The 19248-nt window shown below is 48.0% G+C and overlaps 2 protein-coding genes across 4 annotated transcripts in view; one reads left to right on the top strand and one right to left on the bottom strand.

Annotated features, from left to right (window-relative positions):
- NRDE2 (NRDE-2, necessary for RNA interference, domain containing) overlaps positions 1-7413 on the top strand; it is a 50472-nt gene extending 43059 nt beyond the window's left edge. The window contains exons 13-15 of one of the 3 annotated variants that reach the window (XR_015252085.1): positions 2440-2511; positions 2968-4324; positions 5334-7413. Coding sequence is in view for 2 of the 3 variants with exons in the window: in XM_086709028.1 (XP_086565154.1) it covers positions 2440-2667 (228 nt within the window). In the remaining variant the exon portion in view is untranslated. Of the gene's footprint in view, positions 1-2439; positions 2941-2967 lie in introns of those variants that run through there. The other 2 variants (XM_086709029.1, XM_086709028.1) reach the window with 2 other exon arrangements.
- Positions 4741-18422, bottom strand: PSMC1 (proteasome 26S subunit, ATPase 1). Its single transcript, XM_025919972.2, has 11 exons — positions 18352-18422; positions 14434-14487; positions 12849-12945; positions 11601-11725; positions 11166-11351; positions 10884-11012; positions 9731-9827; positions 7365-7554; positions 6720-6871; positions 6016-6170; positions 4741-5088 (listed from the first exon to the last, which is right to left on the bottom strand). The coding sequence occupies exons 1-11, from the start codon at positions 18352-18354 to the stop codon at positions 4954-4956; spliced, it is 1323 nt and encodes a 440-aa protein (XP_025775757.1). The 5' UTR covers positions 18355-18422; the 3' UTR covers positions 4741-4953.
- Between the last annotated feature and the right edge of the window lie 826 nt (positions 18423-19248).

Here is a 19248-nt window from a genome sequence, read left to right on the forward strand (position 1 = left end):
TCACTGAAAAGTACCGTGGTGATTGAACATGGTGCAGTGCCCTTTAATTTTGTTGCTGTGCGTGTGGGGGCTGCTGGGTGGGTCCTGGGCTTCAAGCGTCTGTGAGTCAACTTTGCCTTTGGTTCGGGACCTGGCCTCGGAACAGGCCTCATTTGCCACAACACGTCTACTGCCACGTTGCATAGCTGTTTAGAAACCTAGGCTTCTAGGCCACTTCAGTGTTTGAGCTGAAGGCTACTAAACCAAGTGATCTGTAACGAACGTCATAGCTTTCAGAAGCAGGAGTGATCTTCCTTATCTCTGTTTCCACTGGGTAACTTAAGACAAAGTTTGTGGACTTTTCCGCTTGACATAGGACAGAGTCGGGTGTAAAGAGCACGTAAGTTACGGATTAGGAGAGCTCTGGGCCTCCCCCCATCTTCGCAGATCTCAGAATTCATGTGGGTGTGCCCCCCTCTCCCCACCAACCTCTGAAAGGCCCGAGTGGCAGGGAGGACGCGTGATCCCGGGACAGCCGCCTAGTGGCCCACCGGGGACAAATAGGCACTTCCTTGTGGGCGGAAGTCGGCATCAAGATGAATTACCGCAAAAGTTTGTGTGTTTTGTGACATTTAAAAAACCCCAGAGCTCAGATTCGGTATTTTGACGCCCGTGTGTGACGTGGAAACCTCCAGAAGTCCAGGTGCTGGTGTGGTGTTCACGGCGCACTCATGGTGGCGGCCTGTTAACCGGGGGTGCAGCCAAGGCAGCGGCCAGAACGGGTTCCAGGCGCACCTCCGCTCCCGTGGGTGGAGCCACAGGAGCCACTCAGCCGAAGGAGAGGAGACGCTCCCTAACATTTCCAGCGCCGTTACCACGCGAGCCTTGGTCAGCAAGTGAAAGACCTTGAAGCGTAAGAAGCGATGGCTCACGCGTCTGCCAGTTCTAACGTCTCCCGTCTTGGTCGGTAGAGATGGGTGGTGCGAGGTGGACCGGGTGTATTTTTTACAAAGATCTTCCATGAGCCAGATTCGGATTTTGGACAAAAAAACTCTTGTTGACTTGGGAGAAAACAATGGGGGCCCTTGTGGGATTTCTCCTTCTGGAAAGGTTAGCACTGGACTGAGGGGGAGTTAGAGCCGAGTTAGAGCAGGACTTCTCACAGCTCCTGAGGCATCCAGGTAGGTTCCCAGGGCTCTGATAACCCGGGAGAAAAATCAGAATAGGGCTAGAATGCTGGGGTGCAGGCCGCGTGTGCAGGGAGAGGCTGAAGGGAGCCGGCTCCATAAGGAGGGCTGGTGCTTTGGCTGGTTGTGTCTTTGTGCCTTTCCGGGTGCGTGTGCGCACGTGCAGATTTACTCCCTTATTTTCTTTGGGAGAACGATGGAAAGAATTACAGTTTGTTGTTGGCCGTGGCGAGTATGGGAGAAGAAAGGAATTGGGGAAACAGTTAACTTTTCCCACTGAGGTTTGGACTTAGGTTAAAACCTGTTTGGGGGGCGCTTCCAAATGTGCTGTTCTCCCTACACAGTAACCAGCGCTTTCCCACTGAACCTTGTTGTTTTGGCTAAAATTACAGTTTGTTTTTTTTTTTTAATTTTTTTTTTTAAGTTTATCCATTTATTTGGAGAGAGCGAGGGAGCACAAGTTGGGGAGGGATAGAGAATCCCAAGCAGGCTCTGTATTGAGCATGCAGAGCCTGACGTAGGACTTGAATTCACAAACTGTGGGAGATCAAGACCTGAGCTGAAGTCAGACACTTAACCAACTGAGCCACCCAGGCACCCCTCGTTCTTTTTTAAAAATTTTTAAGTGAATTCTACTCCCAACATGGTGCTCAAACTCACAGCCCCAAGATCAAGAGACGCACACGCCATCGACTTAGCCAGCCAGGCGCCCCGAAATTGCCATCATTTTCAAGATTCTTTGGGTGTTTTGATCATGTACCTGCACAATCGGGAAAGAAACTAGAGTGTATAAAGCGGTCCGCTGGTGCCGTGGGCTCGATGAAGTCAGTCTTACTAACAGAAAAGGGAGCAGGGGCACCCAAGCCGGTGGTCACCGGATTGCATTTTACCCTCCGCTGCCATTTCTTCTTTCCCATTGACTGCTAGCAGAAGTTAGAACGCACTGAGAGGCCAGCATGTACGAGAGCCTTTTTGGTTCACCGCGCTGGTGCTGAGTACGTAAGCCTCCGGAGGGACCGTCGGAATCCCGGATCCACCCGAGCACCACACCCCTGCCCTCTGCTCCTCCACCAGCCGTGTCCTCTACAGTTCTGTGCTTGTCCCATCCTGGTGCCGCGGGTCACCGAACACACACCATGGTGGCGGTACCAGCCCTTCCCCACGGGCTGGCCCACTGCAGCCGAGCCCCCAGGTGGATTAGTACAGGGTAGTTTCTGTAGCCCTAGACTCTCTGCTTCAAGTAATCATTTCTGTGATTTGCCCCCTGCCTCAGGTTTCCTTAGGAGACAAAGAAAGGAGCAAAGGCGTGTTCTACAAAGCACTTCAGAATTGTCCCTGGGCGAAGGTAAGTTCCAGAGCCCCCGAGATCCGCACATTCCCAGGGACCTTCCCGCCAAGCCTCGGTGCCCGCCCCTCTCCCGTGTCCTTGTGGACAGGGCCCATGCCAGACGCTTTCATCGTGCAGCTGTCCCCCGTGGAGCCTCAGCGGATGGGCGATTGATTGTTTCCTTTCCTTGCGCGTTGCTGTGGGCAAGGGGGTCTGTCATTTGCCCAAAGCTCAGCCCAGATGCTGAAAGCATTGGGGTCTGTGTCCCAAAGCCCGGTCAGGAGGTGTCAAACACGGGGACAGAGATGTCCACCTAGTCCTGACCCCACTTCAGGAAGAGAAGGCTTTGCTGGAGTTCACCCCTTCCATCCCACTTCTATGAGTCGGGCGTCCTGCCCAGTGAGGCCGAAGGGGAGCGCAGGCTGTGGGGGGCGGCGTGGGGGCAGCTGGCTAGCGCTGGACCCCTGGCCCTAGGTGCTGTACCTGGATGCTGTGGAGCACTTCCCCGAAGAGATGCAAGAGGTCCTGGACCTGATGACGGAGAAGGAGCTCCGGGTGCGCCTGCCCGTCGAGGAGCTGGCGCTTCTGCTGGAGGACTAGACCAGGAGAGAATGGGCCCTGCCTTCCGGGCCTCTCACCTGCCCCGCCCCCGACCCCCCCACCGGAGCCGGGATGCGCAGGACGGGGACGCATGTGTGTGAGCATGTGTCACGAGACCTCCGCTTTTCAGGTTTCTTAATTCTTAGTAATTTGGGTCTGGGTTATCAGTCTTTTACCTCTTGCACATTGTTTGGATGTGTGAAGGACACAAAACCATTGTTTACATATTGTATATGTGAACGTGTGTACGTAGGGAACAATCCTGCCAAGTGAAAACTAAACCCGTCGTGGCTGGTGTGCGGGAGGTCTGTTCCACTCCTCTGCCCGGCCGTGAACGTTCCCCACTGGCACCCTTGGTGGTCCTGCCGTCGTGGTAGGAAAGGTCTGGTTTCTGAGCAATCGGACCTCTCCCCGCAGCTGGTGAGGAGAGCAGCTTTTGCCCTTAAGAGCCGTTTAAAACTTGGTGTTCTGGCCTCGCTCCCATTTTAAAAGTTTCTCATTATTTGCTAGGCTCTTGATGCCACCTCCCTTCTGTGGACCAGGAGCATCACCTGGGGGCTTGTTAGAGATGCAGCCTCCGGGCCCACCTCAGCCCTTCTGAGTCAGGGCCTGCACTTGAACAGGACCCCCTGGGGACTTAGGTGCACCAAGTGTGGGGGGCACTGCCCAAAGGACCCCTGCGGCAGGGGAGTGTGCAGGCGGCCATCTGAGAAGTGCAGAGTGGAGCCAGCGCCTTCCCACCAAACCCACCCCTGCCTGGGGGCTGTGACACAGAGGCCCAGACCCAGACCTGCCAGGCCACATTCTTGTTTTGATTTCTGAGGGTATGAATGGAACGAAACGTAAATATCCACATTCAGACCACTTTCTTCTGAAAAGGACACGCCTTGTAGTCATTATTAAGGACACTGAACTGGGAGGAAATTGCTCTACCTTCCCTGAGGTCCTGCTCTAAGAGAAATGCGGACAGCTGCTGACTCTATCCTGAGCTCTAGAATGGCTGAAGTTGTATTTCTTTGGCATCTCATCCAGAGAAGCCCGTGTCGTGGAAGAGAATCTTGCCTAGAAACCAGCGGACACTGGTTGGGGAGAAGGGCGGCGGGTCAGGGCACCCGAGGAAGGTGGCTGGCCAGCCAAGTGGACGCTTGCCTCGATCTGCCCCGCTTCCTTCGCGGCTTCAAGACTGAACTGTTCAAGAGAGGGGAGAAGTGCCGGAAATGGATGAAGAGAGGTAAGGGGGAGCTCTAACAGGTTTTGAGAACCCTTGAGGGGGGTTAGGTTTCTGAACCTAAGAACGAGCAGGCAGGGCAGATTCCTGTTGGGAACCTTGCTTAGCAACGCCAATACCTTCCTGCCCAAAGGATGCTAGAACCCTCATGCTCCACAGACCTTCCAGAAGGGAAAGCTGAGTTTCCTTCTGAAGCCAGAACCACACAGTCGGCCTCTGTTGCTTAAACAGCAGACACCGCTGGCTTTGTGGCTGCTGTTGTCCAGCCCTGCCGCCGGCTCTGGGGAGGGGAGCAGGGCAGGAGGTGTTCAGGTCTACACTCCTGGCCGTCGCCCAGAAGCCTCCCTAACGCCTTGGTCCACCTAATGCCGGACCAGCTGCTGAGCGGCTGGCGTGGAGGCTCCAGAAACAGGACAAACTGAGGAGGCGCTCACTTTATTGGGGGGAGAGCACTGCACGTGGCCAACACATGAAGGCAGCCTGGCGGGCACCCTACACACCGCGTTCAAAAAGGGACACGGGAGGTTTTGCTAAGAAAGACCAATGGGAACGTGGGTTCCTCTGGGCGGCTTCCCAGCCTCATCCCTCGGAGGAGTCGGGACACCCCGTTTCCTTGAAGGCAGATGTGGTCACTACAAGTAGAGCCCTTCAGGGGTGCCTTCTTGTTTTTTATAAAGAACGTTTTCTTTTGATTTTTTGAAGTCTTCATTTGTTACTTTCATTCTGCGTTCTCTCAAGGCCATCAAACCAGCTTCTGTACAGATCGCCTGTGAGGAAGAACAAACAGTATGTTCAGAAAATGAAATACTTTGTATTCTAATGATTCCGAGAGCTACTTTGAAATAAGGTGTAAGACGCCCACACTAAAACTGCCTCAACCATTTGGGAAAAGATGAGATCTTGTGAATGTCTGAAGCCTTCTAATGAGTGGCTTTGAGGAGGACTGGCTCGGGGTCTACCCGGCGGAGTGGCTTGGGAGGGAAACTCTACCAACGCCCCACCGTCGTTACAGGGAGCCACGTTCCCGGGCCACAGATGCCGTTACACCTGGAAACTTCGCGGCAACAGAGCACACGTCCAGTTCACCTACCTACACTGAGGAGAGAGCATGCGTTCTGGCTAAATGGAAATCTCCCCATTTACTGCATTTATTGTCTCGCAACACTTGCCAAAAGTAAAACAACCCACGCAACATGATGTGATAAAACCACAATCTCAGCACTAAGTTTCTATCTGGTTGTGACCCTCAGGATATTTCAAATGGTTCAGCAAAAAAAGAATGATAAAGCAAAGAGGTAAAATGGTAACACTTGGTGAACTGAGGTGATGGGTATGTGGGCATTTACTATTGTTGCAACTTTTCTGAAGACTTCAAATTTTCTAAAATACAAAGTTGGTGCAAAATTTAAAAACTCTCTTTAAATTGAAGTTACCGACAAAGACACTAACCTAGTTCTACAGATGCCAACGATACGTAGTTCAGTGCAGGCACCGGCATGAAAAGGCCCCACACGCGCCGTCCCTACCTGACCTTGGCACTTACCCCTACCTGACAGAAACCCAGGTCCTCACATACAAAGCAGGCTGGACGCACACTCAGTGCTGCCGAGCCTCGCCCTAATTCTGGTCATCTGGGAAGAAATGTCCTCACGCACACACACGACCAAGAGGTACAGTCCAGCCCAGGTTCTCACCTTGATGTCGGCCCCAGAGAGGTCATCTTTAGCCATGATCAAGTCGTCCAGGGTCACATCATCGGCCAGCGTCATCCTGCTTGTGTGGATCTGAAAGATGCGCCTCTTGGTCTTTTCATCGGGCAGGGGGAACTCAATTTTCCTGTCAATGCGGCCTGCGGGTATAAAAGGTTTCCAGTCACACCCCTGTGGCTCCCCCCAGGCTCCGCTGTGGCTCGGGAAGCCTGTCTCCTCAGACCTGCAGTTTCAGAGGGAAACTTCCCTTGTGGGAAGGGTCCAAATCTTGAAAAGTGAACACTGCTCTCTGTAAATATCCACGTTTGAATTCATCCCGTTTAAAAGAAATCCTCTCTCCTCTGGTACCTTCAGAAACACACAAACTAGCTACTGCTGCTTTTGGTGCTACCCGAATGCGAAATTAACTGGAGCTACCATAGGAGCTATTTCTTCAGAAAAAAGAATATTCGTTACGGGAAAGAGAAACGGTCACAACTTAAGACTGCGATGAAAAGGGCCACGCTACACCTACTACATCATGCTCTTAGCCATTACCTCAGTGGAACGCAGCTTTTGGGAAGTTATTCTACCCTTCAATAATGTATTTGCCTTGATGTGTATCACTTTTAAATCCCCTGAAAGTGCACTTAAACACGAACACATATAAACACACTCATTCTCCGTGATGGGACAAAAGCAAATCTGACCTGGTCTGATAAGTGCTGGATCCAAAGTTTCTATTCGGTTTGTGGCCATGATAACTTTCACGTCACCCCTTGAATCAAATCCATCCAACTGGTTCAACAGTTCCAACATTGTTCGCTGGATTTCTCTTTCACCACCGGAATTTGAATCGTATCTTTGAAAAAGAAGAGAAGGGATGAAAACCGAACTGATCTGCTGAAGAGGAATTATAAAAACACCTCTGATGCCTCAATTCTAGCAACAAAATCAGCACAGCCTCCCAACCACCACATAATCTTACTTAAACTGTAGATGTTTTGTGCCTGAGATGGCATCATTAATTCAGATTGCACGTTTGGTATCTGAGCCCCCGACCCAACCATGAGCTCCTGGAAAGCCTTGTGACAATGGCTGTGTCCCTAGAGTGCAGATGATGCCTGGCTCAGAGTGGAAACTCAAGGCATGGCTGCACACTAATCTCCAGATGGTCACGACTCCCGGGTGGTTGTCACCTGGCACCCCGGAGCAGAGCCTAAAGCATCCACAGCCGCGTACAGAAGGAGCCGAGGCAAACCCATGTGCAGGCCACGCAGGCAGTGCTCCGTGATCATTCTCAGACAAGAGCTACAAGGTCTTTACCTCTAAATGACACAAAGAGAAAAATGTACCTTTTTGTTCCGATGGCATCAATTTCATCAATAAACACGATGGATGGCGCGTGTTCTTCTGCAACTCGAAATAACTCCCGAACGAGTTTGGGCCCATCACCTAGGTACTTCTGAATAAGTTCAGAGCCAACCACTCTTAGGAAAGTGGCTGAGGTTTGGTTTGCTACTGCTTTGGCTAATAAGGTTTTACCTATTTTAGGTTAGAAAAAGAAAGACAAAGTGAAAAAACCCTCAAGTGCTGTCTTAACTTGAAAACCCTGTCACTACCACCTAAAACGGGCAGATCCCTCCCATGAAAAGGCATGCCGCCATTCCAGTGTCTTGACATTATGTTCTCCAAGGCAGATAAGAGGAAATTCAGAACGTTCTGATTATTTTTAACCATCTTCCTAAAGTCATCATCATAGTGTCAGAAAATACACTTTACTGGGTTATTCGAACTTGCATAGAAGTTGCAAGTTATTAACCCGACGCATGCCACCAGGGTTTGAGATCCAAACTCTACTCTGAAACAATCAGTGATGGAAAAACGGCCTGAGAACCCTAGGTCTGACCTAAGGAAACACTCTTTAGCACCAGGCCTGCAGCCCCCGGGGCCACCCGAGGAGTCGTGGCTGTGCTGGCTGGGCTTCCCCGAGGCTCAGCTGAGACAGGGCCAGCTCCCAGTGAAACCCATAAATGATAGTTCAGACTTTTCTCAGTCTCTGTTGTGTCCTTGTGAGGAACTTCCTCTCACCAATCTCAGGGAAGATCTCAAACATTTCCAGTCCTGCCCCGTTCCTTGAGCTTTCTATTTCAGGTCAAAACCAAGAGATCTGGCAGCCATTTTGTGAACTTTAGGGCTGGAAGACCTTGGCCCCTTTGATGGTGAGTGAGGACAGGGGCACAGGGCCAAGCAGGAGCATCAAGACACGGTGGCAGTTAGAGCAGGGCTGGTAAAGGACCAACCTTAGGCCCGCGGGGGAAGGGGAGGAGGCTGCCGGGGAGTAACATGGAAGACTTAGTTCAAGTGGGAAGAAGGACGAGGCGCTAAGCTTTACTACAAGATGTGGCCACGACATCCTTGTGGTGAGACAGACAGAGGGCTGGGTGTGAAGGCTTAAAGTGCGGAGACTCCCCGAGAGAATCGACTAGGGCTGGTGAACAGAAGACAAAAAGGACCTTTCTAAGTGGGTGGCATCTTTCAGTCCAGAAATGGCCAAGGCCAGCTGCTGTGGCACTGCAGTAGCCAGAGGGCTCACCGAACCGGCTTCTTCCTCCTCCTGTCAGGCCCACCACCCTGTGCTTCACCCCAGCTCCTCAGATCGGTCCCCAGCAGTGCACATGCACCAAAGGAGGCCTCTCTTCCAGCCTCAGCCCTGTTGCCAGCTCACTCCCAGAGAGACCGCGGCCTTGGGCTAGTGGTCACTGGCCTGATACTTGATTTCCTGGGCTGTAAGAGGACAGGCTGCAGAAGCTCCATGCCTCTGGAGCTCATCTCCACTTGTCTCCCAGTCCCTCCACTGTGGGCAGTCCCCAGTCCTCTCAGGATCCTCCTGGGAACGTGGTTTCAATTCACTCAAATAACTGTGCTTCCTCTGGAATTTACACAGCGATGTACTAAGTCCTGGACTGTACAATTTACTCAGGTCAACTAGTCGCACGGTGAACCAAATATATGTGTTTTTATCTTCATCTACGTGTACAGTATTATATTCATTCAGTACCAATGGACCAGAGAATGAACCTAATCTGAACAGCACAGAATAGGTTTTAAATCAGCGGTTCTCCACCATGGTTCTGATGTCTGGCCACACACTCCAGATGCAGATCAGGATTTTCAGGGTGGGACCAAATACTGGTATTTTTTAAAGCTCCAGGGTGATCCTAGTGTACAGCCAAGGTTGAGCATCCTGGTTTATTTCCTGTCTTATAAAGTATATTTAATAGACTCACACTAATCTTGAATCATGAATACTTGAAAGCCTTATGTTTTACAGCATGTAAATGAGGTATACAAGAGGAGTTCTAAGAAACTGTAAATGCATTCACACTGAGCAGGCATTTGGGGTGGGGGCTGCCTACTGGTGTTCGTTTTTTGTTGCAATTCCTACTACTGTTTTTAACACATTAAGTCTGTTAAGTCTACAATTTCAAGTCTAAGATAATTCAGTTTCTAAGCATCTACTATACAGATAAATATACTTTTGTGTAATAGGTATGTTTCCGTATTTATTCCAAAAACGTCCAAAATGCCGCTTAGAGAACTTTGTTTTAAACTAAGGAATTGTGGCATCATTACTCAAGAATTAATTATAACAAGCTAATACTGCAGCTCAGGAGATCAGCTGAGTGCCCAGAGAGTGTCAAACACGGAGCATACGTACCTGTGCCAGGTGGTCCATAAAGAATGACCCCTTTTGGGGGCTTTATACCCATCTCTTCATAATATTCAGGATGAGTGAGAGGAAGCTCCACAGATTCCTACAGAAAACAAACACTGGTAAAAATAAAACGCTTTCCTACTAAAATTACCAGATCCATTAACCGGCGTCAAGAATATAGCTCACTTTCAACAAAAATAAGCTAGGGGCGCCTGGGTGGCGCAGTCGGTTAAGCGTCCGACTTCAACCAGGTCACGATCTCATGGTCCGTGAGTTCGAGCCCCGCGTCGGGCTCTGGGCTGATGGCTCAGAGCCTGGAGCCTGTTTCCGATTCTGTGTCTCCCTCTCTCTGCCCCTCGCCCGTTCATGCTCTGTCTCTCTCTGTCCCAAAAATAAATAAACGTTGAAAAAAAAAAAAAAAAAAAAAAAATAAGCTAAAACCTCACTTACTACTGTTAGAGACACTGTGGGTGACTTCCTCTAGCAGCAAGGACACATTGAAGAGGACCTCTGTCCCGCCTGAGCTGCCGCCCCCTGCCTATTGCTCCCAATTTCCCTCTAACTTTCCAGAAGCCAGCCTTGAGCAACATTTAATAAGCTCTTCCTGAGCAAAAGAACTTCAAGTGAAGATACACCCTTTCCATTTAAACTACAGACAGGAGCTAGGATGATTTTCTGATTGCTGTTACACCAACGGACACACTGGCTAGAGATCGAGCTGTCTGAGAGGTGCCGGGTGGAGACCGGGGACAGCTGTGCATGACCTCCCTACAGACAAGACGCCGTGCAGGTGGCTGGCCCACAGCCAACCTGAATGACCACTGCACTTCCCCCGACTCACACTGTCCCCACATCACTGGAGGTTTCCAGATGGCCACAGCTGAAGTTAACACAGATGGAAACATTATATATTCACACACACAATAAACGCTGCATATAAAAAGGATTAAGCTGCAGCTGCTGAAGCAACAATCACCCAATTTATTTCCATTACCTAACTCGGTATTAACAACTACAAAAGAGCACACTGGCAAGCTCTGTTACTGTTTGATCAGTACAGAAAAAACAAAATATGCAAAATAACTCTAAGCACCCTAAATGAGGCAGCAGTAAGAAATCTAAAGTCTAAAAACCCAGAGCCGGTGCCTAGACCTACCTTAATTTCCTGGATTTGGTTGTCCAACCCCCCAATATCAGCATAGGTTTCCTGGGGGGCCTTTTCTACTTTCATCACCGTGACCAAGGGATCCGTGTCATCCATGAGCACCCCTATGACGGCATGTACCTACAGAGAACGTTAAGTTTTACTGCAGGGACGTGAGGTTTACACAATCCATTTACAACAGTGCAATGCCATTCACCAGAACGGCACGAATAGGCGGATCTGAGAGGAAGGAGAAAGCATCCCTAATTCGGGGCTTCGAGACTGGCAACTTGCCTTGTGGTTGAGCAGGACCGAACAGCCTGGCTCCAGCAGGTCCTTGTCTACAAAGGAGAGAATGCTGACGTAGTGTTCTGAGCCCACAGATGTGGACACGATGGCGTGATTGTCATCAATGATCTCTTCCAATGTTCCTACTGACATCGGGGTCCCCCTCAGATCATCCACCTTTGATCTCTCCTCCTATGTAAGAGTATGCCACGAAGGAAAAGCGGGTTAGACCTAAAAAGTAGACAATGCTGACAGTTTTACTAGAGTTACTAGATTTTACTACGTTTACAAAGCAGGTGGTGCTTTTAAAAGGCAGCTAATTTATGATTCATAAGAGCCTGCACAGGTCAACTGCTTGAATTTCACTTATTCACTGAATTCTATTTAATAACTAAAACCGTCAATTTGTAAAATCAAAGTTACAGTAATTTCTCAGTTTACCTCTTGCTTTTCTTCTAAAGGCTTCATTTGTTCCTGATTTCTAATGAATTCTTCCTCCATGAGAAGATAGTCTTTAATTCTCTCTAACTTCAGTAATTTTAAGCGGCACTGAGTGTGAGGTGTCACTGTAATTAAAAAAGTTTTATTGTATGTGGAGCTTGACATTCGCAATGAATTAACATAGGTGGCAAACATTTTTTCCACACTCTTCTGCATTCTTTTGGCTTGAAGTCCCCTGCTGCACAGGAATTTTAGCATATATAGACAAAAATGCCAATCTTTTGTGGTTCCTAGGTTTCCTCAAAATGTCTCTCCTTCCCTGAGGTTAAATATATTCCTGAATTTTTGTTCATTTACTTATTTTCACGTCTGTACTACATCTGGCAAAAAGGGATCTAATTTCATTTTCCCTCAACAGCAAATAAAATATGCCAGCCATTTATGTTAAATACTTCATCCTCTTCCCACAGAACTCAGACATCACCTTACCATATAGTAATGACCCATGTAACGTGACTTCCTATGCTCTTCTGGCAATCTGAGGACCTAGTCTTTACCGATACCATATTGACTCATTATTCATTTTTTCAAATTGTCGGATTCCTTTCATTCTTAACCAACCAACATTTAAAAAATTATTTCATTAAGCAGGAAGAGACTTGTTTAGATGGGGATGGGAGGGTTATGTAAGCCGAAGTGATGAGAAAAAGGCAGCCATGGGAAGGAGAGGGGGGAAGAATGTTTTTAAGCAAAGGGCAAAAGCCCTAATGTGGATAAGAGTCAAAGAACACAAGGCAGGGCCGTGTGAACGACAGCAAGGGGAGTGACGGGCTGAGGACAGAGAGGTGGGCTGGGTCAGGTCACCTGATCTGAATCTCAGTCTATGTTCAGTATGAAGCCACTGAAAAAGCTGGTGTTCAGGAATCCCAAGACGGACATTCCAACACAGTGGCGTTCCATTTCTTTGGGGAATAAGCGTGTTTTCTAAGTTATTGAAGCTCAATCTGACTTTTCTAATCTCAAACTACACTCTTCATACCTCAGAGGAGCTGGCTGTTTAAGCGAGACATGGTTGTATACCGTCTGCACACTGCTAACACCAAAGCACAGCTTTTACCGCAGCCCAGAGGAGGGCCACACCCGCGAGCAGAGCTGCAGCCACCCCGTTTCCTGACTCCGCATTCCGACCTCTACGCTACACACACAGACGGCTCTCGTGGAACCGACACAGCAGGGAGAAACCATTACCCAGTGGCAGCTTGCTGGCAGCATCTGGTCCCTTTGTTTTCTTCTTCTTTTTCCCCACTCTGGTTGGTACAGGAGGTTCGTACTTCTTTTTCTTGTCCTTGAATTTTTAGAACAGCAGGAAAAAACAAAAACCATACCAATCATATCAAAACACAAACTTCTGTAGGGCCATCATCTATTTCTCGGGGCTGTAATTTTCCTTATCTTTCAGAATGCTATTAAAAACTCCTTTTAAGGGGCGCCTGGGTGGCGCAGTCGGTTAAGCGTCCGACTTCAGCCAGGTCACGATCTCGCGGTCCGTGAGTTCGAGCCCCGCGTCGGGCTCTGGGCTGATGGCTCAGAGCCTGGAGCCTGTTTCCGATTCTGTGTCTCCCCCTCTCTCTGCCCCTCCCCCGTTCATGCTCTTTCTCTCTCTGTCCCAAAAATAAATAAACGTTGAAAAAAAAAAATTTATAAAAGCTCCTTTTACAAATAAAGCTAGGTTTACACTTCTGCAATTGGTGAATGTAACTGATCTTTTTATTTTTTTATTTTTAAAAGTTTATTTATTTTGAGGGAGTCCGTATCAGAGGCAGAGAGAGAGAGAGAGAGAGAGAGAGAGAGAGAGAGAGAAAGGGAACCCCAAGCAGGCTCTCTACTGTGAGGGCGGAGCCTGATGTAGGGTTCAATCTCACGGACTGTGAGATCATGACCCGAGCTGAAATCAAGAGTCAGAAGCTTAACTCACACCTCTTGATCTTTCTTTTTACAATACACAATGATAGACTATTCAATAAGGACTAGAGGTCAGAATTCAGAATTATATACCAAAAGTTTGAGCTGAAATAATGAGACAATTCTTCTTCACATCTGAGGATATTAAACACTAATTTACTGGCAATTTATTTTAACACTCTGTAGTGTTATTTTACACATTTAAAAATCATTAATTCAGGGTGGGGGGCCTGAGTGGTTCAGTTGGTTAAACAAGCATTCGACTCTTGGTTTTGGCTCAGGTCACGATCTCACGGTTTGCGGGTTTGAGGCCTGTGTCACGCTCTATGCTGCTGGTACGAAGCCTGCCTGGGATTCTATCTCCCTTTCTCTCTGCCTGTCCTACAACCACACTCCCTCTCAAAATAAATTAAAAAAAAAATCATTAGTTCAGGGCACCTGGGTGGCTCAGTCATTTGAGCATCTGACTCTTGATTTCGGCTCAGATCATGATCCCAGTGTCGTGGGATCAAGTCCTGTGTCGGGCTCTGTACTGAGTGTGGAGCCTGCTTAAGATTCTCATTCTCATTCTCATTCTCTCTCTCTCTCTCTCTCCCCTCACCTCCCCTCTCCTCCCACTCACCCCCTTTCTCTCTCTAAAATGAAACTAAAAATAAAAATCATTAATTCGTAATTACTTACTTGACAGGTCAACAATCTTCTACAACATGAAATGGATACTGTACGTGAGGCCAGGCTGGTTAAAAAACTACAGGATTACTTATTTTGCATTTTGACACTCACGAGTCCCCAAAGAACTTCTCAGCTGAGAGCCAAGATATGTTGCACAAGATATGTTTACTCACATCACAGACGCATCTGGCTTATTTACCTTGTCATCCTTCTTGCCACCTCCAGGGCCATGACCACCACTCTGACTTTGACCCTGAAAAAAGAAATCAGAGGTATAAATTCAGAATGCGATCACTTCAAAAGAACATCCTTATATTCCCATGATTCCATGACACCGTTTAACATTTCTGGACTTAAGATGTACCTTGCAGTCAACATGTACATTTAGCATCGTAGAAATTTCTTTTCTTCCTGAAAAGCTGTTAGTGGATCAATGGTGTGCCCTGCAACTGTTTGCATCTTAAATCAAGGACAAGTCTACTAAGAAACTGATATATCATAATGAGGCTGGGATTCTAAGACCACCCCTTTTTTGAGGGGAAAGTAGAGCTTGACATTCTTTAATATAAAACTACTTGAGTGAGTATATTTCATGAAATTAGGCCATCAAAGCTAAGTCATTTTACCTATTTAACAATCATTTATCAATCGTTTACTCCTTACTAAGATCACACCAAGACCCAGGAGACTTTCCTTTCAAAAGCAACTTACATACCTCCCATCTCTAAAGCCTGGGGCTCTCAGTCAGGTCTTTCTTCCCAACCTGAAAAGCTAAATCACCTTAAGGTATCAAGAACTCAAGTGTATTAATACACTCGTGGGATTTGGGGATTTTAAAACAGACCCCTCGGCTACAAGGGATGGCTTAATAAAGAACAGTATCTCAAAGCTGGTGGCATTTTAAACAATAGTGAACTTACTTGAATAGAGGAGCCCTCAGTCCCCTCAAATCACTTCCACGTAAGCACCTCTAAATTAATGCACCACCAGTTTAATTATCAAGACAGAACAATGTATCATTGTTACCTAGAAGAGTTAGGGTCAAATATAGTTCCCCACCTGCAGGATTCTTAAAATTCTGTGCTTTATTCTGAAGAAGGTAATTGCAGGCTCTGAAAAACTGTGGTTCCCAGAGTTAGTTATACCGCAGTAGGCTGTCCAAAGTACAGGCCTTTAATACTTCCACCTCCTAAAGAAATGTGCTGTTGGCTGGGGCAGCTAATGTTTGTGGGGTGCTTACTATGTGCCCAAGTCTGTACCAGACATTTTCCTTTACTACTTCATTAATTCCACACCACCCTTCAAGGTAGGGTTTATCATTCCCAGTTTTTAGACGAGGAACTGCGATGAGCCTAAGAACATGGGCTATGGAATCAGATGCATCTAGCTTTAAACTCCATCACACAGGTCACCTCCCTGAGCCTCAGCATTCTTAACCAGAAAGTGGGGATGATTCTAGCTCCCCTTACTGAAGATGAGGTAAGGCACATAAACCACTCAGCATGTGCATGACTCACAGTAACTCCTCAGCAATACAATATCACCAGTGAACAAGAAAACATTAGGGTCAGGATTTTAATTACCAGTCTGGTTACAAAATCTGGGCTCTGAAATAAATCTATCTGGTTCAGTTCTTCACTCTCATTTAACCCATCTCTGTTTTTATCCAGAACTCTGACCTCCCACTCACTTTCCCACAGCATTTTCTCCCCTCACCAATCCAGCTATTCCTTTGTAAAACAAGGAGCTGATCCTTTAATTTTCCTCAAAAACCTTCAGCTGCTCCCCAGCATTTATGGTGTAATGTCCAAACTCTAGAGTGGCAGACGTGGCCCCTGCCACACTGGCTGCAGCTAACCTTTCCCAGGTTCATCTACCACTCGTGATCCCGCAAGTCTGGCCCCACAGGAGGGCATCTTCCTGTACAGGTCATAAACCTCTTCATTTCTGGGGCATTTTACAAGATGTTTCTCAGTCTCAAATAACAATAACAAATATACCCATTTCAAGCCCTTACTCTATGCCAAACAGTGTGCATTCTCAGGGTATCACCTAGTTTACTTCTTACAGACTCTATGAAATTGGCACAATCATAACCCCTGGTTTACAGATACGGAAACCAAGGCCCAGAGATGTTAAGTGACTTGCCTATTCTCACAAAGCTTGTCAGCGATGTAGCCAGGAATCACGAAGGTCTATTGGACACCAATATCTTCCTGCATGGCCTCTAGCAAAGACTGGTAGGGTTTGTGCAATAGCACAGTCACTTAATGTGTCTCTGTTTCCTCCTTGGTAAAGTGAGGATGATAATAATTACTGTAAGGATAAGAAGAAAATGCTGGAATATAACCCTATGTCTATTGCAGCATTATTTACAGTAGCCAAGATATGGAAGCAACCTAAGGGTCCATCAATAAATGAATGGATAAAGATGGTGAGGCGTGTAAATGCACACAAACACAATGGACATTACTCAGCCATTAAAAAAAAAAAAAGATCTTTCCATCTGTGACATTAACGGACCCAGAGGGTATTAAGTTAAATGAAGTCAGACAGAGAAAGACAAATACAACACGATTTCACTTGTATGTGGCATCAAAAAACAAAGCAGAAACAGATCCATAAACAGAGAACTGGTGGCTGCCGGAGGAAAGGGACAGTGGGTGATGGGGAATGGAAGGCACAGGCTTCCAGTTATAAAAGGTATAAATCCTGGGGATAAAAGGTAAAAGGTACGGCACATAAAGCACATAAATATACAGACAGTGGCACTGGGATAGCACTGCACTGTAAAGGGACAGATGGCAGCTACAGTGAGAGCACAGCAGAGAACAGACTCGTCCAATCACTGGGTCGTCCACCTGAAACTAATTTAACACTGTGCCAGCTCTACTTCAATAACAGTGACAAGGAGAATAATGCTGGAAAAGTACCTAGCACATGCTTAGAACATTACCCCCGAAGTCCTTACAAGACCTAGAAGACTATGTGGTCGGCATTCTTGATGTTCAGGATACAGGCTGAACACACTGCCATCTCAGGCCCTTTGCGCTTAACTATTCCTTCTGCCTGGAGCCCCTTCCCCTCAGATGTCTGCATAGGCTACTCTCATTTTGTTTAGACCCCTGCTCAAATCTCACCTCCTCAGAGGGGCCTTTGCTAACACCCTATGTAAAATAGCCATCCCATCCCTTTCTATAAACAGCCATATAGCACTGGCCACCCACCCATCTCTCTCCCGTTCCCTGCCATCATATTGCAAGTCTGCTTTTCGGGTGTGTGTGTGTGTGTGTGTGTGTGTGTGTGTGTGTGTGTTCGCCTTGTCTAGAACGCTTTTCGGTGTGTGTGTGTGTGTGTTCGCCTTGTCTAGAATGTAAGCTCCATGAAGTGTGTGTGTTTGTTCGCCTTGTCTAGAACGCTTTTCGGTGTGTGTGTGTTCGCCTTGTCTAGAATGTAAGCTCCATGAAGGCAGAGACTTCGCCAATCACGCTCACCTCTTGCGCCCTCACCGCTTAGAGCAGAACTTGGCCAAAAAAAAAAGTTGCAGGTGCTCAATAAACACCTGCCTACTGAACTAACGAACAACTGCTAGCGGGAGATTCCCCTCCGAGGTGCACCAGTCACAAAGACGTCAGTCTTGAATGACTTCCCCAAGTGCCCCCACTCCCCGCGGTCGTCCACCGCCGCGCTCTCCCCTCCTCGGCCGGAACGAATCCCTCCCTCTTCTGCGGTCGCGCAGCCCTTCACCTGAGCGGCTCAGAAAGCACGGGTCCCAGGTGCTCAGGGAGGCTCCCGCCGGAACTCCCCGCGCCGGTCAGCGGGGCCCCGGGCGACGGAGGAGCAAAGCGGGGCGCCCTGACCCGCTCCGCCGCCCCACTAGCAGCCCTCCCGGGGGACCCTGCGCGCCAGGGGCCCCAGGAACCCCGGTCCGGGCCCGCTGGTCGGCCCCGGCGGACCTCAGCACTGTCTCCGGGAGCCCCCGACCCCCGAGGAGAGCGGGCCGGCGGGCAGGAAGGCGGGCGGGTCGAGTGCCTCGGGGAGCCACCTCGCCCTCTCGTCTCGGGTCGCTTCGACCCCGTCGCACCGCCACCACCCGCCGAAACCCTTAGTCACTCACCATCTTGCTCCGGCCGCTTGAACCACCGCTACCGGATATGCATCTGCCAAAGCGGCCGACAGAAGCGGAAGTTGCCTAGTGACGCTACGGAAGCCGAGAGGAGCCAAATCCCTCCCTGACGGAGTCGCTCTCCAAGGGCTTGGTGGGGCAACGAAATATCTTAGAAGCAAAATGTGAATCTTGTAAAATATTTTACTTGAAAAAAAATTTTAAATCGAAGTTGTTAGGCTGTTGTCAACAGTTTAAGACGACGACGTAGACTTTGAAAGAAGTAAGACAGTTGTGAAAATATAAAATATTTAAAATCTGCAAAAATCTTAACTGAGAAGAATTTCACGTGTTGCTCCAAGAACTGGAATGGAATTATAACGGCGAAGGTGACATAAACTTTCGGATCAACATTTAAGCTATTATTTGGGCTCTGGAATAGACGTGATCATCTGAGAGTATTTCCTTGTCTAATGAGTTACCTGGATGCTTTTTCTTTTTTCCTTTGATGCTTTGTGGCTTGTGATGATGTCACATGTTGTCTTAAAATAACTAGTCTTGCACCTGGTTGGTAACGTTGATCATTTATTACACCCACCAGGACATTAGAAAGATAGCAAGCATCCCTTTGGCCTCTGGAAACTTCCACAACTGGTGCTCAAAATGTTGCCTGTTGCTGAACTGGAGAGATGGAATTCATTCTTGTTTTTTGTTTTTTTCTCTGCTCCTGATTACTTTAGGCATTTTAGTTGTGAAATGCTAAAAATATTTCACTAACACCCAACAGGTACAAAAATAGGAAATCACTCTTTCCTTTTCATCATCATCTATAAAAACTATGTCTTGACAACTGTTGATCTCCGCTAACAAATCTGGCATCTACATGATATGTGAAACAGTATGATAGGT

The sequence above is a fragment of the Puma concolor genome, chromosome B3 (assembly GCF_028749965.1).
Source record: "Puma concolor isolate L17-30 chromosome B3, mPumCon1.1.hap2, whole genome shotgun sequence".
Lineage (NCBI taxonomy): Eukaryota > Metazoa > Chordata > Mammalia > Carnivora > Felidae > Puma > Puma concolor.

What these genes read in the sequence shown, in the direction of transcription:
- PSMC1 (XM_025919972.2), bottom strand. An exon ending in TCCAGCACTTATCAGACCAG is followed by an intron (nt 6,171 to 6,719) that starts GTCAGATTTGCT and finishes TTATACCCGCAG; the next exon opens with GCCGCATTGACAGGAAAATT. An exon ending in TCTCTGGGGCCGACATCAAG is followed by an intron (nt 5,089 to 6,015) that starts GTGAGAACCTGG and finishes TCTTCCTCACAG; the next exon opens with GCGATCTGTACAGAAGCTGG.